This window comes from Mesoplodon mirus, assembly GCF_964341445.2.
Source record: "Mesoplodon mirus genome assembly, chromosome: 1".
Lineage (NCBI taxonomy): Eukaryota > Metazoa > Chordata > Mammalia > Artiodactyla > Ziphiidae > Mesoplodon > Mesoplodon mirus.
In genome coordinates, this window is record NC_138976.1 from 208,889,396 (window position 1) to 208,913,493 (window position 24,098).

The window sequence follows — 24,098 nt, forward strand, 5'->3', positions numbered from 1 at the left end:
TGCTTCTTATGGATGAAGAAAAAGAAAGTGGTTTCTTGAGATGGAACCTACTCCTAGTGAAGATGCTGTGAAGATTGTTGAAATGACAAAAAAGGATTTAGACTGTGACATAAACCTAGTTGATAAAGCAGTGGCAGGGTTTGAGAGTATTGACGCTAGTTTTGAAAGAAGTTCTGTGGGTGAAATGCTATCAAACAGCATTGCACGTTACAGAGAAATCGTTCATGAAAGGAAGAGTCACTTGATGCATCAAGCTTCATTGTCGTCTTATTTGAAGAATAAGGGTGGTGGTTGCCACAGCCATGCCAACTTTTAGTAAACATCCCTCATCAGTCAGCATCCATCAATGCCGAGGAGAGACCCTCCACCAGCAAAAAGATTTGCTGAATGCTCAGATGATGGATAGCAGTTTTTAGCAGTAAAGTGATTTTTTTTCTTGTGAACTTTTTCCTCTTTATTGTGAACATTAGATCAGTTTAATATTCAGGAGTCCTCAATCAGATATGGACTGATTGGGTCCAGATATATAGCAAGTGTATTTATATCTTATAGAAACTTAATTTTAAGCTGAAATATAGTAGACATACAATATTATGTTAGTTTCAGGTGTACTACATAGTGTTTTAACATTTTCATACATTATGAAATGTTGACCATGGTAAGTCTAGTACCCACATCCATTCCCACACAAAGTTGTTACAATTTTATTGACCATATTCCTTATGCTGTATATTACATCTTTGTGGTTTATTTATTTTATAACTGGAAGTTTGTACCCTGCACCTATTTCTCCCCCACTCCTAAAGTATTTTTTAATTAAGATATGTACCTTGTTTTTTTAAATTAATTTATTTATTTTTATTTATTATTTTTGGCTGTGTTAGGCCTTCATTGCGGCACACGGGCTTTCTCTAGTTGCAGCAAGCGGGGGATACTCTTTGTTGCGGTGTGTGGGCTTCTCATTGTGGTGGCTTCTCTTGTTGCAGAGCACGGGCTCTAGAGTGCACGGGCTTCAGTAGATGTGGCACATGGGCTCCATAATTGTGGCTTGTGGGTTCTAGAGCACAGGCTCAGTAGTTGTGGTACACAGGCTTATTTGCTCCGCGGCATGTGGGATCTTCCCAGACCAGGGCTCGAACCCGGGTCCCTTGCATTGGCAGGTGGATTCTTAACCACTGTGCCATCAGGGAAGACCTGTACCTTGATTTTTTTTTTTCTTTTTTAGACATGAAGCTATAGTGTAACATAACTTTAATATGCGGGAAACTAAAAAAAATCTGTACGATTCGCTTTATTGCGATGTTTGCTTTATTGTGGTGGTCTGGAACTGAATCTGCAATATCTCTGTGGTATGCTTATATTTAGATCCTCTGCCTGTTTTATCTGATTGTTTGGATTTTTTGCTATTGGGTTATGTGAGTTCTTTATATATTTTGCATATTAACCCCATCAGATATTTGGTTTGCAAGTATTTTGTCCCATTCGCCAAGTCACCTTGTCATTTTGTTGATGGTTTCATTTACTGTGCAGAGACTTTTTAGTTTGATGTAGTTCCGTGTTTATTTTTGCTTTGTTGCCTTAGCTTTTGGTGTCACGTCCAAATAATCATCACTAAAACCAGTGTCTTCACTCCTCATCTTGTATGACCTGCTGGCTAGAAGAAGCAGTCTTTCCCTGGGCCTTTTTGTTTGTTTTTTTTAATTTCAGTCTGCTCTAGCATCCAGATGGGGATGTACAAGAGGTAAAAATGAATCCTAAGGAACTCATTATCTGGTCCTCCCTTAATTCCTGATGTCTCTACCTGTTTTGCTGCTTCTGTCCACATATCAGAATCTTCCAATATTTGCTTTATGTGTTAGTTCCATGTTTCTAAATTGTAATTAATGGGAACATTCAGGTTCAATGTGCTTCCTCTACTGTGACTAGAATGGGAACTCTACTTCCACAATCATTTACTGAATGAATGATTAAATGAACACATGCATCTTGCCTATAAGTTGCTCAGAAGTGTTTGTAGGTGTCAATATAACAATAGGTATAGTATTAAGAGAATTGAGCTAAATTCCTATGGGAGCTCATAGGCATAGGAATGAAATTATTTCTAGCTATTTTGGAATAGGACATATGGTGTGGTGGTGAGACACAATAATTCTGTGACACCAACTGGGTGTCCTGTAATTCAGTTCAATTCTGACACTACCCAGATTTTGCAGAGACCCACAGGTTAAGGGCAGAGTCCTCCATAAGACTGCTAGACTTCAGTAAAAGTTACAACCCAGAAACAGCCAAATGGAAACAATTCATAGACCAAGGTCTAGGGGTGGGGTGGGTGCCGTGGGGGCTGGGGGAGGAGGATAGACATAGAGCTTCTGTGCCCTCTCTTCATGGAATCTGGGCACATCAGCCTCCTAGCACATCCACATGTTCACCAACCTGAAAGTGCCACTGAGTTTTGTTGTCCAGACATTTTATTTGGGTTACCTTACATAGGCGTCATGATTGGCCATGTGATTAAACTCCTCCAGCTCTCTTCTCTTGCCTGGAGAACTGGTGAGCCCACAGTTCCAACTTTTTAATCATGTGGTTGGTCTTTCTGGTGAACAGTCCCCATCCTAAGGCTACCTAGGGACCACCTTGATTCACCTCATTAGCATAAAAAGGCACTCTTGTCACTCAGGAATTCCAAGAGTGTTTGAAGCTCTGTGTTAGGAACTAGTGACAAAGACCAGATATTTTCTTTATTATACCACAGGTCATCAAATGAGATATCAAGGAGAAAGTGGCATTTGTGTGATATCTTGAAAGATGGGTAGGATTTAAACATTTGAAGGTGGAGAACAGGGAATTCCAGCCTGAAAAATCACACAGGGGCACATACTCAAAAGGGCAGAGTTCAGTGTATAGAAATATACTAAGTACTTTTTTAGCTTTAGTTTCAGATCTATAAAAAACAATAATAAGATAAAGCCAGATGGAGGGCTTAAATGAACGATAATAAATGATATTTATTAATCATAGAGCCTTTTATTTTTACAGAGCAGAAGAAAGAAGAGATCTGTTTATGTTTTTCCGAAGCCTACACTTCTTTGTGGAATGGTGTGAATATCGTAAGCGCACATTTAAACGTTTCAAGGTAGGGTCTAAAGTCTTGCAATTTAAACGTATATGGAAAGTGAAGCTGCTGTTAATTTGGGGGTTTAAGATAACATTCTTAAAGTTTTTTCAAACAATAGGAAATGTTTTTATTGGCTTCTAGATTTGCAGTTATTTGGAATAAATGAAGGAGGAATGCTTCTGTACACGTCAGTTAACCATTTATATTGAAAGAATATAGTCTTATTTATTTTACAGTACACATTTTGAAAAATTAATCTGTCAAGGACACTTGAAGTAAAATGCCAAATGCTAATAAAGGACATAGGCATAGCAGCCTTGTAACGTCACAGTGTAATCTTTACTTCCTGAGCCACACTCTGTATTTTGAGCTTCTTATTTATTGTATTTTTCAAGTTTAAATATTGAAGTCTGATTCTTGTAAAGTAACGCTTCTTAGGTCTGATACAGATACATTCAGAGACTTTTTTTTTAATTCCCTTTGTTTGTTTTCTGTCATAACTAGAACTATAGTTGGCTGCATTGTAATCCCCCAGGTCCTACTTAGTTAGATAATATCAAATTATTGACAGCAGTGATGCACACAGAAACCAGTTCTGAAAGAGTTAACATAAATAATATCTCAAGGTTCAGGTTCCCTCAAACTCCTGAGTCCTGGCTATTGTTTTTATGACTGGTACTAATTCTCATTTATTTTGGATTCTTTTTTTTTTATCATCATCATCATTATTTGCATTTTATTTGGTTGAGCTAGTAATATCTGTCAAGAATAAGATTTTCTTTAGAATGAAACGTGTCAGTACCTGTACTGTACCTGTACTGTGGTCCCTTGAGGAGTGCTCAGGATTATGTTGTTTACTTGCAGGTGCTCTTGCACCAGAAAAATTAAATAGCTCTTCTTCAGAATTGGTAAAGTACAATAATGATTGAGGAGTCTGCTGGCAGTTATGGTAATGAATCACCTAATACGGCCATTTCCTTATACATTAGAATGGGTTGTGGGAAATGTGAGCACTAGTCCCATTTTCAAACTGATTTTCCTCTAGGTGCTTTTAAGGCAAGTGTAGAAGTATAATTGGTGTGTTTTTCCTGTAGAGGATAAAGTGCTTCTTTGAGCAGGTCCTTTGCTGGTGACAAGGTTACTAGAATGGAAAGAAACATCACATTGTTGTGCAACCATCACCAGTAAAAATCTGTCCCATTAAACACTAATTTGCCATTCCTTCATTCTCTCAATAGTGTCCTTTGATGCATAGAAATTTTTAATTTTGATGAAGTCCAGTTTATTTTCTTTTCTTTTGTAGCCTGTGCTTTTGATGTCATATCCAGGAAATCATTGCCAAATTCAACATCATAAAGAATTTTCTCTTTATTTTTTCCTGAGAGTTTTATAGTTTAGCTCTTAAGTTTAGGTGTTTAATCCAGTTTGAGTTAATTTTTATATATTCTTTAAGCCAGCAGTCCAACTTCATTCTTATACATGTGGATATCCAGTTTTCCTAGCATTGCTTGCTGAAGAGACTGTCCTTTCCTCATTGAGTGGTCTTGACACCTTTGTCAAAAATCATTTGACTATATATGCAAAGGTTTGTTTCTGGATTCATTATTCTATTCCATTGGTCTGTACGTCTGTCCTTATGCCAGTATCACACTTTTGTTTACTGTAGCTTTGTAGTTACATTTTGAAATGAGGAAGTGTGAATCCTCCAATTTTGTTCTTCCTTTCAAATTTCTTTTTGGTGTTTGGAGTCCCTTGAGATTCCATATGAATTTTGGTGGGTTTTTCCAGTTCTTCAAAAAATGTCGTTGGGAGTTTGATAGGGATTGCTTTTGAAACCACTAGGTGGTGTTTCGGAGGGTTCCAAGGAGCTCCAGTCCTTTATATCTCATCGTGGAAAGAATTCAGCAAGAGACAAAGTGATAGATAAGAAGTGATTTATTAGAATAGGATGCTTGTGAGGCTTAAAAGCAGGTGGGGTAGGGGGTGATGCGCCCTGAGAACTTAGTTGGCTACAGTTTTATAATCACAGGAAAAGTGGGGAGGAGGAAAAGACCACCTTCTTCCTCATTCTTGAGTAGATGTCACGCTTCCATCAACTCCTCCTCCAGGTTGGACAGGGGAGTTTTCTTGTCCCTGTGTGGTCAAGCCAGGACTGTCATGGCACTATGGAAACATTATTTCAGGTCTCCATACAATGAGGGTCTTTCACCTTGAAATGTCACCTTTCCATAAATTATTGTTTTTTATGTGTGCAGAGAGCATGTCCTAGGGGTCATTAACTTACTGAGCTCACTGGGCAGGATGTGGGTCTCATGCTACCATTGTTTATTGTTTGGGGGCATGTCTTATGTTTCTGTTGCATGGTTTTGTTGCTAAGCAGGCATGCTTGGTTTTGTGGTTAAGCAAACCTGCTTTCTTGAGCGATCATTAACTTACAGGGGTCTCCCATACTTTTCCTTACAATCCCCTAGTGGGATTAACTGTTTAATCACCTGCTTTGTCCCTTTACTCTGTTCCTATCATTTTGAAGTTGTTTTGGGTAGTGCTGACATATTAACTATCCAGTCTTCCATTCATGAACACAAGATGTCTTCCCATTTATGCATATCTTCTTTAGTTTCTTTCAGGAATGTTTGTAAGGGTAGAATATTTTTAATTTTAATCCTCTATCTCATTATCAGTGTCAAGAATGAAGCAATATCTATTTAAGATAATGGGGATCGGCATATATTTTACTTCATTATTTTATTTGTGACTTAAAGGTGTATATAAGGTTGTCGGGTACCTAGGTTCATATCTTCTTATCTAGAAGTCTCAAAACTATTTTTTAAGATAATTCCATAATTCAGACTTTTAAACCAGTGCTCTTTCCTAATTGCTATTTTATATAAACCACTGGCTTTTAAATTCTCTAAAATTTGAGAGTAATTTTATGGTGCTTTTCCCCTTTAAGTTTAGTAATATAAAGAACATAGGAATACATTATTATTCTGACATCTGAAAATGGGAAGGAAGTCTCTACTGACCCGTTTCCCCAGTGTTGGTTCCACCACTCAGCAATCCTTTATTAAGTTTGTTTTTCCAGATAAAGTTATAATTTATTTCTATTGATTTATTCAAGATTGTGATAGTTTAAATATTCTATTTTTCCAAATAAAACAGAGCCCTTCTGTTTAAATGGATTTTATTTTGCACTGTTTACTATATACTCAATTTAGATGTGCTCACTATTATACTAGCACTTTGAATGTATAAAGGGAATATTGGATGTGTTCAGTGTGCTCAGTGAACTTTCAGTCACAGAGAAATGAGGCTCGCACACAAAATGAGAAAGCCGTATAATAGTTATTGTTGCCAGTTTCCACAATAAAATCAGTGAACGCGTTAGTGTTGTAGCAGTAATCGTTGTGGCATTAAGAGATCACAGCTGTTTTAGTGAAAAAATTTCATCTTGGGGTCAACCTTGACAAATGGGAAAATTGAAAAACAGGAGGTCATTCTACATATGGAAAAAACAGAAGCAAATGAAAAACCACCAATAGTGTTTGTTCTGGGAAAGTATACAGAGACCAACTTGATTCTAATGCATAATTTATGTTGGAAACAATGTCGGCAATTTTTATATACACAGTTCAGACTCTTGTTTCTAAAGCACTGATCATTTTATATGCAACCCCAAAGCAGTGTGGAAACTACGACTTCTGAGTGGGGTTTGCGTAAGAGGAAAGTAATTTTAGGAACTTTATCATCACTATTAGATTGAAGATGAATTCTCATCTTTAAACATACCAGTTAATCATGGGTCTCTAGAAAATGTGGCTGAGATGCTTTCTTGTGAATGTGTGGTCTGTTCTCAAGAACATGGATGTGTATGGGTGGGTGGGAAGGTGGTGTGTAGTAGTAACACCACAGAATTCACTTTGTTTTCATGTCTTACATTTGGATAGATTTATTGATGAGATTAGCATTCCTGTAGTATAAAAAGAAAATATTTTGCAGTATATATCATAATTGAAAGCCTTTACAGTGGAGAATTTTATGGCTGTTCTGAGAAACAGGATGGACTTTCAGGTTTTTCTTATAAGCATACTGATTTTGATGTGCTTGGCTTCCTAAAATGTTTTATGGTGGACTTAGAATGTTAATATTTAGATTAAAGAAAATTTTGTACTATTTTACTAAAGCCTTTAATTGTGATCACAAAGCAGAATAACTGAGCATTACTATATTAGCTCTTTATCATAGAGTAAAATTATGCTTTATTTGGAAAGTTTTGCCTAGGTATGAGACTATATTCCTATTTCTGAGGCTAAGTAAAAATATAATAGCTGCCTTAATAGAAAGAAAACAGAGTTCCTACTTCATAATGAATAATGTATGAATGATAAAAGAAAAGTGAGAGGTCCCTGGAAATATTTAGCTTTTCAAAGTGTTTGGAACATATGCCTTAAATGCTTGCTTTAGGGATCCGGTAGAAACCAGGAAAGACAAACAGTTGAAAGTTTCTTGGACTTATCCTTTCACTTCGTAATACGTCTTAAATTTGGGTATTTATATAAAAACATACCTTTTAAATGGTACTCTAGTATAAACTGCAGGGATTTTGTAATGCTGTTCAAATATTTTCACATTACTTTGTTTTGAACTTAGAGATTCACTCTTTTTGTTCGTTGTTATATGTAAGGTTTTTTGAACATCCTTGCTTAAAACATAAGTTCCTTCATAGTGGGATACAAAATTAATATTAAATACTTAAGCTCCTTTAGACATTGTTGAGACAGATTATAAGTATGTGTGTACTTTAGCTTATGTGCTGCATTGATAGTGGTTAAACGTATGACCCTACAGGCAATCTTTTTAAGCAGATGAAACTGTTGGGATGTTTTCCCAGGATGATGGGATTGCCCTCCAAGCGTATCTCTTCAATGCGGTCCCGAATATAACTGGTGTCATTAGCCTTGCAGAAGGTATCATCTGTAATTGAAGTTATGTTGTTAAACTAGAAAATAAAAGGGAAAAATTGTTTAGAAACCCGAAATCATCCTTTTGTATGTTGTGTAATGAGATCTCACAGAATATTTTATCTAAAAAGTGATTTTTAAAATATTGTACATACTGTGTATATATCTTCATGGTAATAAAAACCCTTGCTGAGCAGTTGGAGCCTCCCTTTTTAAAGTCTACAGTATTACTTTGGAAGAACAGACTACTGGCTATTTCTAAGAGCAAAACCCATATAACAAATTTCTGAGTATAAATAAGATTATAATAACTGGATAAAGTATCCTATTCTAGAGTGTCAACTCAAAATGGGTACTGTTTCCTTAAATATACTTTAAAGAAATAAAAAAAAATGGGAATTCTTGTGATGGTAAAAGACCACTTTTAGTTTATTCTTATTCCCTTTTCACTTTTCTATTACCCTAAGTTGATGTTGGACAATAAAGTCAGCTGGGAAGTCTCCAAAAACAAGTGTTTACTGCTATTTGGAGAAGGAAACATAAACCACAGGTCTTAGTGTCCCCTAACTTCAAATCCACATGTCAGATTAACTAGGAGATGCCAAGTGCACACCTGGAGACAAATCCTACTATAAAAGCAGACCTCCAACCTAGTGTTACTGGTCCTTTGGTTGTGCTCTGGATAGAACCAGGGCTTCTGGGCAGGAGAGAGCATTTGGCTAAATATTAATACTTTTGATGGGCAAAATTTACGTGTAAATAAGTGAGCTTCCTAATGAATCATAAGATTGACCCATAATAATTTGAATTAAAGTCAGATAATGTGAAAGGAGCAATCATACCTGAAGATGAATTACACGCAGACTTTCTGGTAAATTAAGAGGCACAGATTCCAGGGCATTGTGGTCCAAGTAGAGGAAGGAGAGCTTATTCAATTTCTGTAAGGAAAAGGTGCTTTTGCTTAAGTGTTATTGAGCTCATTGCATTTCTTCACATGATTCAAGCTATATACACACATATATGTATAAATACATAGATATAGTATAGACGCATCAATACTACTAATCATTGGTATGGAAGTTTTAGGTTTGGTGGAATTTCTTTGTTTGTTTTGTTGTTGTTTGGTGTTTTTGGTTTTACAAGTAGTATGTTTGGTCCTTTACGAAGGGCAGTAGAGCCCTGATGCATCCCCACATTTCTGTCCACTCATCTCACTTCTGAATACCATCATATTCAGCCTCAGCCCGCATGCCAATTTCTGGGACCCTTTAAATTTCTCTTGGGAGCAGGTAATAAGGTTAATTCTTATGCAGGATTATATTTGCATCCTGGTACTGCCATAACCTCTCTTGAACCTTCAGAACTTTCCATTTCAGCTCCACCAATTTGTAGTAAAATGAATATTCCTAAGAGATGTGTATGCTTGTTAGTAAGATGTCTCCCAAAGCAGTTTATTAAATACATAGCTAAGTATGACTTTTTTACTCCCCAAGGACTCTACATTGGATTACTCTTCATGATCAGTAATCCATTATTGTGTATAATTTTATAATATGATTTCAGGATGTAGTTTCCCCTGACAGTAATCTTTTACCTTACCTTTGATATGCATCCTGTGACAGAATTTGGTAATTTTTTTTTTTTAGAATTAATTTGCTGTTATTTTAATCCTTTCTTAAGCATCCTACAATTCACCATATGGGCACCAAGCTCCTGTCTTCCCCAGTGGGCCTCTTTAACATGGTTTAGAGTAACCTGATTTTACCAGTGGCTTTGGCAGCCTAGGGCATTAAGCAAAACTAGAAAATAGCTGAGTTTATCATTTTCATGCCAACTTGTCATGAATCCCTTCTGTAATCCACATGTAAAATCCAAAATATTCAAACATTCCTTTTGTGAAATGTTGATTAGCTCCTGTAGGTCTTTTTTGTTTGTTTTGTTTTGTTTTATAAATTTATTTATTTATTTATTTTTGGCTGCATTGGGTCTTTGTTGCTGCGCGTGGTCTTCTAGTTGCAGCAAGCAGGGGCTACTCTTCGTTGCAGTGCGCGGGCTTCTCATTGTGGTGGCTTTTCTTCTAGAGTACGGGCTTCAGCAGTTGTGGCTCACTGGCTCTAGAATGCAGGCTCAGTAGTTGTGGCTCATGGGCTTAGTTGCTCCACAGCATGTGGGATCTTCCCGGACCAGGGCTCAAACCCGTGTCCCCTGCATTGGCAGATGAATTCTTAACCACTGCGCCACCAGGGAAGTCCCTACTCCTGTAGGTCTTTAACATGCCAGTTATTCAAAGGTTTACCTGCTCAAATTGCATATCTTCAAATTACAAGCATTTTTTTGTTTTTAAAGTGAGTCCAGTTTTTAAAAGTCCCCTAAGAGTCCCTTAACTTCTGAGGAACTGCTAGGAGTTGTCATAAGGAGCTACAAACCTTCCTTTTGAATGAGGTCTTCTGTTGCCAACAGTAGCGTGATTGTCTCATCCTTTTATCTGGGGTTTCTTCCAGGACTGGGAATGAGTACATAAGAGCTATTGAAGTCCTGGGCTGAGGTTACTTCCCTGTAGACTCTGCATTTTGAGACAACCTGGCTGTCTAAATCAGAGTAAATCACCTTGCCCTTTTCATGTGCATTTATTTTCTTGAATTACTAAATTAAGAAATATATGTAATTTTTACTACATACAGAATTTTGTATTAGGTGCCATCATGGAATTCAAAAGAATGTCTACCTACAGAAGTCTATGGTCTAATACTTTTAAGTATTAAAAATAAAATTCAGTGTTTACTTTAGAACATGATTTTTTCTGGTGTTTGTAAATTACTAATATTGTAAGGAAAAAAGAAACACAGGAACACTCCCATTTTGAGGTTTTGCAGACTGTTGGTGCCATGAGGGTGCGAACCTTGTCTGTATAAATAAATATTGCTGTGTGAACAAGGGAAAAAGATGTGACACCAGGTAGTCCCATGAAACAAGATAAAGGTATTGTAAGTGAGGTACAGGCATAAGCTAGACTGAATAAGCCTAGTAGTATCACTATTTATCATGTAAATAATATCTTCATTTATTACATTAAAATAGTTTTAAAACAAAATTCTAGACCATAGTTTCCTTTTCTTTTATCATGTTATTATTGGCTGTATAACTGATATTTTTATATTGTGCTCAGTCATACTATAAAATACTTACTTTGAAAGTATTTGCTTTGATTCCTCTACTCTTGATTTTGTTGTATTTTGCATTAAATAAAGTAAGCTTGGGAGGGAGAACTGGAAGTTTCAGTAGTTGATTTTCAGCTAGTGTAAGTTCTTCTAACAGTGAAAGTTTTGAAAAAGTACCATCTTCTATATCTTCAATCAAATTTCCCGTAAAATCAAGTCGCCTTAAGTTAGCTTGAAGGAAAAATATACAAAAAATAAGAAAAATTTAAAAAAATGTATGAAGTTAAATTCTTAATTGTCTGGACTGAGGAAAAGCATTTGTTTATCAGGTCATTCAAACGTCTTTTATTTTTAGTGCCTAGCAGAGTGTCTACAATTAGTAGCTCAGTAAGTTTTGTTGAACACTGAGCATCTACTCTGTGCTTGACACTGATGGTCTTTCTCACTGAAGTTCTAAATCTCAGGTTTGGAAGGGAACTTAAAGTTAATAGAGTCCTTCCATCCTATTTTGTTTGAATTCTCAGTATGCTCAAGTAGTTTGGAAGAAACTCTTTGTTGCAAATTATGGAAAGTAAGCATTACTGATTGAATAAAATCATGTAAATATTTTTGGATTTTTTGCCAGCCTGTTGTATTGTGACTGTGGATATCTTATCTTAATCTCTCCATGCCTTATTGCTTGACAACAATAAAGGCAAAAACGCTCCCTAATTTGTTACCGTGGTGCATACTGAGAGATAGAGAAATTCAGTGTGTGTATTTATGTGTGCATCACTTTTGTCCATCTGGGATGATTAGAAAGTAGGGTCCCTTCTCACTATTCAAGGTGGTCATGTCTATAAAGTCAATGTAAAAGCTGAATTAGTGAATATGGAACCATTGCTCATAGGGAATATACAGGGTTAGAGCCTCTCATCACACATTTTCATCAACCAGTCAGTAGAAAATTTTATGCGTGTTTCTTTTTAAAGGCATCTTACTTAGTATATATTGTTGATACATTAACATTGAACTCACAGCCAATCAGCACTGTAACTCACACTTAAATAAAGATTACCTAACATGTGTTTTCTCTGTAAGGCACATCACAGCCTTCTTGCAGTTAGGAACACTAGACAACATTTTAGCACTATACTTAGGGAGCATTTTAAACAGCAAAAAGCACAAAAATGTGGCACTAAGTAGACTGTAAACAGGATACTTGTTTACAGTATAAAAGCTGAAACAAAAGGCCAAGCATCTCATTCAGCCTATCCTGGATGGCTCATGTTTTTTGCCACTGTGCACATGTCTACGAATGACCATGAAAGTGCCAGAAGTATTGATGTTTTGGGTTACAAATAAATTTTATCAAGTAGGCGAGTTTGAAAACATGGAATCCACAAAAGAGGAACAACTATATTCAGTCAGTTGGGAGCTACTGGTGACAGCATGAATTCAGTTATGGCTAATCTTGTAAATGTGTAGCAGGGCCAGTGTGCATTTCTTGATGTGACTTTCTTCAGAAGCCCTTGACAGCATTGGAATCTAGAAAATTTATGAGGGATTAGTGATCCAGACTTGGACTTCATACTGCAGAAGTAGGGGATTTTGGTGTGCTCATGGCAACACCCTCCTGGCAGCTGTTGTAAGCTTTGATTGGACACCAGAAGTCCAGGATTTTTAATGACCTGGGAAGGAGTTAAATGGCACTGCTCTCAGCATTAGTTCCGTATTAGAGTCATCTGAAGAGTTTGGTTGTGGTGGTAAGAGTTTGGTGGTAATGACAACACCTGGGCCTCTAAATTTAGAGACCTAAATTAGAATCTCTGGGGACTAGGACCTGGTATCAAAATACTTTAATATGCAGCCAGATTTAAGAACCATGAGTTAAAGTAAGAAAAAGCAGTTTCTATGTTTTTATAGTGAAGGTAGAAAATAAAACATTGTCATTGTAGAAATATCCTGATTATATTTGTATTGCTGACTGACTGAGGCAAATGGATCTTGAAATATTGGGGTTGAGAAGATATAGTTGCCCATATGTTAGATGGGCCACTAACATGGACTCCGAAGTCACCAGTAAAGAAAGATGACAGGGAACATCTGAATGGAAAGGAGATTCACCAGTAAACCAGTGGATTTTTGTGAAGTGTGGTGGATACTTAAAATACCTCAACAGTCACTACGGTACATGTGGTAGGCCACAGGTACCTAGAAACTTGTGTTTATATGAGTTAAATACTAACACGAGTTAACACTAATATCTTATTTAAAATTAACTTACGTATGTCTGCAAAATCTTTGGCAGTCAACTTTTTAATTTTGTTGAATCGTGCATAAAGATAGGCTGATTCCTTTGGCAAGGGTGGTACAGCATCAATGTCAACTTCTTCACAGTATACAGAGCCACTTAAACAAACACATAGCAGGCATGTGGGCATTTCTAAATTGGGAAACAAAATCATAAAAATCAGTAGTTTAAAAATATTTGACCTCTAGTGTTAAAATCCTTGCTATCATGAATGTTATTACCAATTTGAAAAGATCCTTTACAGAATTATGTGTGATAACAGGAAAGACATTATGGCCATGATAGCTAGTAATCTATATTGTATCTGATAACTCACCAGAATTCTATTTTAAATTCTGTAATCCACAATCTCTTTTATTCTCCTATCTGTTTTAGCAGTGATCATTTAATTGCTGAATTGATTGACATTTACATTTCTTCATTGGAGTATCAAAAATCATAAAGCAGGACTTAAGGTAAATATAAGCTTGATTTATCACTTGGAGTGGTGCAAACACATTTCTAATGAGTTTAGGAACCACTTAGTTAAATAAGCAAACTATTAACTTAAAAATTGGAGTCATCATGGGTACTGTTAGAATCCCTATTGTACCCTACGTCATTCATTGCATTTACTTGTCATGCATCTTTCATCTCCTTCAACCTGCAACAGTTCCTTAGTCTTTGTTTTTCATACCTTTTACTGTTTTGGAATTTTTTGAATTTTTTGAAACTTTTATTTTCAGGGCATTTATTTTGCAGAATATCTTTCAATTAGGGTTTATATGAGGTTCCTCATTTTTTGGCAGGAATACCATGGAAATAATGTTACATCCTTAGTGTTATGTATCTGTCTCATTCCTTATGATGCTGTCTTTGGTCACTTGGTTCAGTTAGTATCTGCCATGGTTCTCACTCTGTAAAATTACTGTTTTTCACTTTGTAATTTGTACCTTCTAGAGGAGTACTTTGAGATTCTAAACATCAGGTTTGTCATCAAACTTTCACCCTCTAGTTTTATCATCTGTTGAAGATTCTTACTTGAATCATTTATCACTAGGATAATTGCCAATTATTTGCTAATTCCATCATTTCTTCTACATTTGTTAGTTGGCATTCTGATATAAGGTGGAACATTCCCTTCTTATTTGTTTATTTCTGTCAGTATGAACTTATGAATTCCTCATCCCATGGGTAATGTATCCCATAATACGTTAATACGTTACTGTCTTATTTATTTTGATAATCACATTGTCACAGATTAGTCAGTGAGAACTATTAAGCTCTGTTTATCCTCCCACAGCCTTTTTATGGTTCCATGATATACAGTAAGTTGCACATATTTAATTTATAAGTTTGGACATGTATATATGCCCATGAAACCACCACCACAATCAAGATAATTAACATATCCATCACTCCAAAGTTTCCTCGTGCCCTTTGGTAATTTCTCCCTCCCAGCAACCACTAATCTCCTTTCTGTCATTATATGTTAGTTTGCATTTTTGAAACTTTTATATCAAAAGAATCATGCAGTATACACTCTTTTGTCTGGCTTCTTTCACTCTGCATAATTATTTCTCAAAATAATTATGTATCAGTAATTCATTCTTATTTTACTGAGTTCATTCCAATTTATTCCATTGTCTCAATAAACACAATTTATACTGTCATCTCTTATGGACACTTGTGTTGTTTCCAGTTCTTTGCTGTTTCAAAGAAAGCTGCCATGAACATTTATGTATGGACTTAATGCTTTCATTTTTCTTGGATAAATACCTAAGAGTAGAATGGCTGGGTCTTATTATACGTATGTATTTTACCTTTTGAAGAATGTCCTAAACTGTTTTCCAAAGTGGTTGTGCCATTTTACATTCTCATTAGCAGTGTGTGAAAGTTCCAGTTGCTCCCCATTCTTGTCAACATTTGGTATGTATGGTTGGACTTTTTTATTTTAGCCTTTCAAGTAAGGTTTGTTGTGGTATCGCGTGTTTTAATTTACATTTTCCTAATGACTAATGTGCTAAGCATCTTTTTATATACTTATTTGCCATCCACATATTTTTTTGTGGTGAAGTGTCTATTCATATCTTTTGCCTGTTTTTTTAAATAGGTTTTTGTATTATTATTTTTGAATTATAAAAGTATATTCTGTAGATATAAATCATTTGTCAGATTTATGTTTTGCAAATATTTTCCTCCAGTCTGTGGCTTGTTTTTTTATTTCCTTATCAATGTCTTTTGAAGAGCAAACATTTGGGGCCTTCCCCAGAAGTCCAGTGGTTAAGATTCCACGCTTCCACTGGAGGGGGTGCATGTTCCATCCCTGGTTGGGGAACTTAAGATTCCACATCCCGCATGGTGGGGCCAGAAAAAAAAAAAAAGAAGAGCAAACATTTTTAATTTTAATGAATAACAGTTGATCCCTTTATATTGTCTGGATTTCAATGAGCAGGTCTTGTACATCTTTTACACATTTATACCTATGTATTTTTTATATTTTGATTAATTTTAAAAATTAAATGTCCCCACTGTTCTTTGAGAACTTACTTGTTTTCTGGCATGCTAAGATGTCCCAGACCAATCTTGCCCTTTCCTTGCCCCAGGCCTGAAATCAGCTATTATTTCAAGGAGTACTGGCCCTTTTAGTGGAGAATGGTATTTAGAAACCAACATTTGGGTGTGGATGTGCTCATTGCTACTGGGATCTCATTGCTTCTGGGCTTTTTCAGCAAAGAGGCCTGGGAAATATATGTTTTTTTATTTGGCGCTCTCTTCATATATAATACACATACATACACACAAGTATATGTATATGGACATGGACATAATAATACACAAGTACACACATGCAGACATACATATATACATGTATATAATACATGCCATATGCTCATATGAAAACATAAACACATCATATGCATATTTTCACATACACACTCATACAGGGAGGCAAACATGTATATATCTATTTCTGTATCTCTGTGTACAAACCAGGAGTTGATCCTGATATCTTTCATTCCACTCCATCTCAACAGTGTTCATTTTAGCCTTCCCCCTTACCATATTTGTAACACCCTTCGCTGACAATGAGAAACCTGGCTCTTGTGATCCACTGTGCATTTACTTTACTCAGTCCCAGAACACACATTAAGTAGTCTCATTATTGCTAACCTATAATACTATGGAAGACAAACCTACCCACTAGAATTTAGTATTTGCCTATTTTATTTTGTCTTTAGCCTGAAAGTATACAGTCAAAATACTGTGTTTAAGGGTTACTTCGATTAGATTTTTCCCCTTGTAGTGTGTTATGTTATTGATTTGAAATGTAATTAAGTTTCTATTTTTCTGTTTGTTTGCCAGTTTGGCTTCTTTTTATCTTATCCTAGTTGGTTTTATTTATAAATATATTTGTTTGTTTGCTTATGTGAATATAACGTTATTCTAAAATCAAATCTACACAACAAGTGTATACACCAAGAAGTTCTAGCACCTTCCCCCAGTACCCCTAGTTACTATCTCCCCCTCCTTTCTACCCCTAGTCCCATCTGTAACCCATAGGTAACTAGTCTCAGTTTTTTAATTACTCTTCTTGAATTTCTTTTCACAAAGTGGGCTGATGTATGTATATTCTCTTACATCCCCTTCATTCTTTTTTTTTTTTTTTTTGCGGTACATGGGCCTCTCACTGTTGTGGCCTCTCCCGTTGCAGAGCACAGGCTCCGGACGCGCAGGCCCAGCAGCCATGGCTCACGGGCCCAGCCGCTCTGCAGCATGTGGGATCTTCCCGGACCGGGGCACGAACCTGTGTCCCCTGCATTGGCAGGCGGACTATTAACCACTGCGCCACCAGGGAAGCCCCCCTTCATTCTTAGGTGAAAGACAGCATACTGTAGATACTCTATTGCATTTTTTTTTCACATAATCTCTTCTGAAAATCACTCCATATTAGTTATAGAGATCATCCTCATTCACTTTTACAACTGCATAGTATTCCCCTGGGTGGATGTACCATACTTTATTCAACCACTCTTCAATGTATGGATAACTAGATTGTTTCCAGTATTTTGCATATGCAAGCAATGCTTCAGAGATTTTACATATGTGTTTTCTTACTTTTGGAGGTATATCTTTAGGGTGAATTCCTAGAAGTCAATTGCTGTGTCACAGAGTAAATGCGTATTAGGTTTCATTAGATATTACCAAATTCCTGTCCTTTCTACCAGTTTGTATTACCACCAGCAACGTATGTCAGTGTCTGATACCCTACTGTTTTGCCAATGGAATATATTAATATATTTGTCAGATAGGTTAAAAAAATTTATCTCAGCATAATTTAAACTTACATGTGAGATTGAACACCTTTTATGTTTTTAAGGGCCATTTTTATATCATTTTGTGAATTGTCTGTTCATATCTTTTGTCCATTTTTCCAGTGGATTTTTGATCAGTTTCTTTTTCCTGGATTTTTGCTTGTTCTTTAGAAATTAGAGATATTAACTCTTTATCAGTGATATATATTACAAATATTTTTCTCAGTTTTCAGTTGCCTTTGGCTTCGTTTATGATGGTTTTTGACATGCACAAGTTTCATTTATGGAGTCAAATTTATTGATCTTTTCTATTATCGTCTCTGGATTTTGAGATACCCCACACCCAGGTTATCTTCTACTATTTGTATGGTTTCACTTTTTGCATTTAGACCCCAATTTATTTGGAGTTTTTCTGTGTAAGATAGGGATCTAATTGTATCCCTTGTCAGTTGACTACTTAGTTGTCCCAGCCCCAGTTTTTTAAAATATCATCTTTGCTTCAGTGATTAAAGACGTTACCTTTATTATTTACTAAATTTCTACATGTATTTCTTTTTGTCTGTGGACTTTCATTCATGCACCAGTATTACACTTATTTTAAGTATGCAGGCTTTAAAGCATGTTCTGATAGGTGATCTCATGCAGGTTTGATTTTCCTTCTGAACTTGAGGATCAGCCTTACCAGCTCTTTAAAGAAGTTCATTGTTGTAAATTTAGGGAGAACTGACATCTTTGTGATATTAAATCATCCTATTCAAGAGCAAAGAATGTCTTTCCATTTCTTCAAGTCTACTTTCACTATGATACTTCTCAGATTTCTTAAGATATATTTTCTGGTTTTACCCATTTTAATTTTTTTGTAGTAATATAGAGATTAGTGTGTGATTTTTTTTTCATATTGTCATGTGAAGTAATGTTCTGTGATAGAGCAAGGATAAACCAAATAGAAACTAATAAGTAGGACTTTGTAATTTGTTATTTTATAAGTTTTCTATTGTTTTAATTGAAATGTACACTATAATTATTTATGTATATAACTATGTCTCTCTTCCTTGAGTTTCTTAAAGGCAAGAATTATATTTTATTTACTTTATCCTCAGGCTACATAATATTTGAAAATAATTGGTGTTTAACAAGTATTTCTTGAACTGATTTTATATAGACAGAAGCACACACTTTGTAGAGGCTAAACTTAGACTAAACTTTGTTCTTGAATGTTCCTATTCCACATTTCTCACTCATAATGTGGGATGGCAAATGATGAAAACTCACAGTATACCTGTTTGACTTTATCATTAGAGATAAAATTCCACTGTTTGGATCTACTATATCCTGATGCAATATTTGATTACTATAAGGAATAAAGTTCCATTATAAGCTATTTTTTAAAGCTCCTTTAAAAAAATTTGATGATAGAGTATTCATACTTACCATCATTTTCTTTCTTGGGGGGTAATGGTTTTATACTCTCATCTTTTTGTAATTGAAAACCTTTCTCATCGGGTATTATTATCATAGTTTCTTTTTCCTATTGAAAAAATAATCATTTATTATCAGGTGTGACAAAGACCAATTTGGACTGTAAAACTGAGGGATTACAGACAACATTCTCCCGTAAGTGTTCTGGTTGAACAGCCTCTCCCCTTTCCATTTGTCTATTAAATGTCGTTGAATTCTACTCCACTTCACAATATCTTGGTCCCTGCATTTATATTAAGATAGAGAGACTCCTAAAGCAATGTAAAGAGAAGAAACAGAGAACTTTTTATTTACTACTTTTTAGGGATCAGGAGATTTTTGAAAGTATTCTTTAAACTGATTGATAGATTCAAATCAGCCATGTGAGCCAACAACTTGTTGTTATAGTGGGCCTTTTTTTCCCCTAAGCTATAACTATATATACCTATATTATATATATGTGATAATAATAATACTAGCATATTAACCAACTCCATTGAAAGAAATTGTACTGTTAACATTTGCTCATCTGTACTAAAAAAAAAGAAAGAAGCAGTTATAACTGTTCACTCTTAAAATCTTTGTCATCTTATTTACAGTGGAGAACTTTTGAAGCAATCAACATTGTTATATATTTGGCTGCATTGCTCATTTTCCATTTGTGTGTGTGTGTGTGTGAGAGAGAGAGAGAGAGGGAGAGAGAGAGAGAGAGAGAGAGAGACAGACAGACAGACAGACAGACACACGGTAGGCAGGCAACAGATACTTATGTGCTGTATTAACTTTTTCCTTTCCCAGTGTTCATTTCTGTGTGCCAGTAAAACCACAAGTAATTACTTAGCCCCCATACAAGTCGAATATGAAGATGTGGTGTGAAAGTCATCCCTGTAGACAATGACAGTTACCGTTACTTGGTAAAGTGATGGAGTCTGAATTGTTAAAACCGATTAAAAATTAAGCAATATTAAGTAGTTTTCATTTTTTGATACTGTGTAGTTGACATATGTGAATTATTGTGAAATGCTGTAGATACAAAATAAGCAGTACTCTTTATTTCCTTGAACCACTTCCTAAAACAATAAACCTTAAGCTGGTGATTCACTTTTATTTCTCCTAATACACATTTCTCCTATTTTATTTTAATATGCATATATAGGACATTATGCAATATTACTTAACATATAAATCTCAACTGGTCAGAGATCATCTTAAATTTTAATTTTCCTTAAATTTTATGTTTTAAATTTTAGTTTTCCTTAAATCTTATGTTTTGGTTGCTATAGATACTGTTTGGTTATCATGGATTCTATGTATTAATTTGGGAAGCATGCATACTTTAAAAATATCATCTTAGGACAGTTATTTTGAATTATTTTGAAGCATTTAATGTGCTTTTCCTTTCCTCTTACCTTATCAGTCACATTCAGAAAAAACAAAAACATACATTTAAATGGGCGACTATTTTAGAAATTAAATTTAGAGTAGAAATAAAATACCTTAATACTTTTTCCATCCAGGGATTTATCCTCATAATCTCGGCTAAATAAGCTTTCTTCAAAATTATCTGTTCCATAATCATAGGTAATGCGTGAATCCTGCTGAGATGGTGGTGCTGGCTTTATCAGAGGCACAAACAGGAACAGGAGAAGTGTAGATTGCAGAGTCTTCATTTTGGCAAAAATGAAAGTGACTGGAAGTTAATAAGCTAGTGGCCTGCTGACTGTGGGACAATACTCTCTTTTTCCCTGGAAATAAAAACGCAGACCATTGAAGCAATATTTAAAAGCTTAGAGGACTTTTTGGCAGGTTATACGCAGTTAGGGACCAGAGAACAAGTATTTAACCCTTAGTGATCTTTAATTAGATGCTAAAAGTTTTTATGTATCAGCCACATTCTGAAAAATAGTTTCAGAAAATAGTTTTAGTTCCTTTTCTATCAAAAATCCAAGCAATGTTGATAATTTCAGTTTTTTAATAATTAGGTGCCTTGAACAAAGGTACTTGTTTGTAATTGAAGTCTTCTTAGGATACCTGTAATATAAACAGTTAAAATGAAGTCCCATGATCCTGTCTCATGTGAGTTAAAAAATATCATATTTCAACTTTGCTCCTTTATACGAACTCTTGATTTGTATTGGTATGAGCAGAAACAAGTTCCAGGAGCAGTTTTAAAATTTAAATTTTAAATTTAACATTATGAAAAGTAGTCATTAACACTTTTTTAGGTGGTACAGAACATGGGAAAAGCCATAATTTAAATTTTCTTAGTTTTATAATTTTTATAGATATCATTTCTTTTAGTTAATGGCATTTCTTTTAAAATTTAAACTATGAAAAATGCAAAAATAGTATTGCAGACTAGAAAAAATATAGAACTTTAATCAAAGATTTAGAGGGAATGAAATGGGAAAGATTCTTTTAGGCTCACTGCTGGATTTTATCTGGTGGTGCACATTTTACACTTTTTCATAAGTAACTTCAGACAGAATCACTCATAGTTGCTGGTGCTGCATTGTCGATACCAGTTTGTCAAAAATCAATGGTTGAAAATTAAGAATAACATGGTTTTGTGACTTTTGCAGCACCTTGTTCTTGCCTGCATGGACATTAAAGTTATGCAATGATATACTTAAGTGCTTGTTAAAAAATAATTGTTCAAAGTAACTGAAACATAAAAAAATTAAAGATGGCCTTTACATTTACTAAGATTGTTAGATGTCACATTTTAACAAACGATATTTAAAATAATATGTGAAAAAAGAGCCTACCGTTGTAGCTGTTTTGAAGTTTTTTGTGGTTTTCCTCAGTAGATGGTCATGGCTTGCATTAGCCCCAAGTGGGAGGGTGAATGAGAAAAGCTGTGGATTGATTTCAAACTGCTGAATAGAATTTCAGGGCCCAACAGCTTTAAAAGCAGTTTCCATGTGGTAGAGATCTTTGCCAACATTCTTTCTCTAGGGTGAAATGTAGTGTGTTGTACTAGAGAACTGTGCTTAAAATGTTTGTAACTGCTGTACTCAGATTGCTTCTACTGATTACCATAATTTTGTTATTTTTACCTTGTGTAATAAATACTCATGTTTTTGTGAATATTAGTTTATGAAGATGACATAGTTTAAAAATCATGCTTTTCATTTTAGTGCTTTAACTCATGTTTTTGTGAATATTAGTTTATGAAGATGACATAGTTTAAAAATCATGCTTTTCATTTTAGTGCTTTCCCAGGAGATAAAACATCTGCTTTTTGAATGAAATAAAACACCAAACTAAAGCATAATCTATGCTCTTAATTTTATGAAGAGTAAAAATATTGTTCTAGTACTTTAATTAGTATATAGCCAAAAAGTTTCCAGTGTAGAAATTAGTTTTAGCACAAATTATTTTTTAGTTTAGTCATTTGGGGTCCCTCTCCCCCTTTATTTTGTTACATATAACAAAAACTCAAGTGTCAGAATTAGCTTTTTAAAAATAAATTTTATTTATAATTTGGGGTTTGATAGTAAAATATATTTTTGTTTGCTAAATGAAGGAAGCTGCTTTAATTATTTTAATATTAAATTTGATTTTTTTAAGTTGAAGTGGGATTTAGATAACTATGTGAACATCTTTAAAGATTTGTTTTAATTTTATCGCTCTTTGGTACTTTTAGCAGTCAAGGTAACATTTCTTTTTCCTCTAAGCTAAAAATTCAATAAATATGGATATGGATAAATACTTTATTAAAAAGTAGAAAATGAAAGAATACTAATTTGTTCTGTTTTCTATTCAAAATTGGCTTTAGAGTTTTTCGAATTAAAGCTTGGATAAACTAAGACTTGAATACTCATGTTTTTATTTGAATGTGAATTATTTTAAATTTAGTTGTGATATTCTCTGGTTTTGGTTGATATAAATTGTCAATTTTATGGCTTTAAAGTCTTTGAAAATATCTAATAATGAAACATCAGATATTGATTTGTTTTCTGTTGTGTGGCAGGTTTAATGGGATGTTGAGAAATGAACTGGATAGATGTTAAATAGATTTAGAGAATCTTAGAGATTCATAGTTTACTAATGGTATACACAGTTTGACACTTTGTAGTAATGAAAATTATTTTGTGGATATAACATTTTTTTCTTGAAAAATTATGACCAGTAAATATAGTTTTATTGGCATTCATTCATTTAGTAGAAGTTTATTGAGTGCCACTTCTCTGCCAGTACTACAGAAAAATAAACTCAGACAAGCAAAGTTCATTTTCTCTCCCCAAAAAGGAAGGGTTTGTAAGTTAGCAAGAAGGGCAACAAACAGGCGACAGAATGCACAGTGAGAGACCTGCTACACAGAAATGTGCACAGAGTTCTGCAGTGGCCTGGGAAAGGGTGAAGCCACAGAGACTGCACCATACTGACTTCTCTAGAGAAAATGAGGGGCGGGGGCGGGGGGCAGGCCGAGGGAGAAGTGCTCTAGGAATGGAAGCAGCACACAGGTGGGGAGGGTAGATCATTAAGGAAATGGATAATTAGCTGTATATGGCTGGAGCTTGGAGGGAGAGAGAGAAGAGGTGAGGGGGGTGGCGCATGTTAAGAGATGAGACAGGGGACTAGAGGTCAGATTAAGGAGAGTCTTTTATACCTTGCTGAGGTGTTTGAGTTTTATTTGTAGCCAGTGAGAGACCACTGAGAGGTTTTTTTTGTTTTTTTTGTTTTTTTTTTTTTGCGGTATGTGGGCCTCTCACTGTTGTGGCCTCTCCCGTTGCGGAGCACAGGCTCCGGATGCGCAGGCTCAACGGCCATGGCTCACGGGCCCAGCTGCTCTGCAGCATGTGGGATCTTCCC

The 24,098-nt window shown here is 35.2% G+C and overlaps 2 protein-coding genes across 3 annotated transcripts in view; one reads left to right on the forward strand and one right to left on the reverse strand.

The window, feature by feature from the left end:
• Positions 1 to 24,098, forward strand: part of CENPP (centromere protein P) — a 232,136-nt gene that overhangs the window by 56,624 nt on the left and 151,414 nt on the right. For both annotated transcript variants that reach the window (XM_082636181.1, XM_082636182.1), the window contains one exon: positions 3,037 to 3,133. In XM_082636181.1, the coding sequence (XP_082492307.1) occupies positions 3,037 to 3,133 (97 nt within the window). The remainder of the gene's footprint in view (positions 1 to 3,036; positions 3,134 to 24,098) is intronic.
• Positions 5,033 to 22,242, reverse strand: OGN (osteoglycin). Its single transcript, XM_082636068.1, is given in 10 exon segments — positions 5,033 to 8,114; positions 8,919 to 9,014; positions 11,263 to 11,465; positions 13,501 to 13,659; positions 19,254 to 19,350; positions 20,777 to 20,959; positions 20,961 to 20,986; positions 20,989 to 21,025; positions 22,049 to 22,101; positions 22,104 to 22,242. Coding segments are annotated over 10 exon segments (1,149 nt in total). The 5' UTR covers positions 22,228 to 22,242; the 3' UTR covers positions 5,033 to 7,943.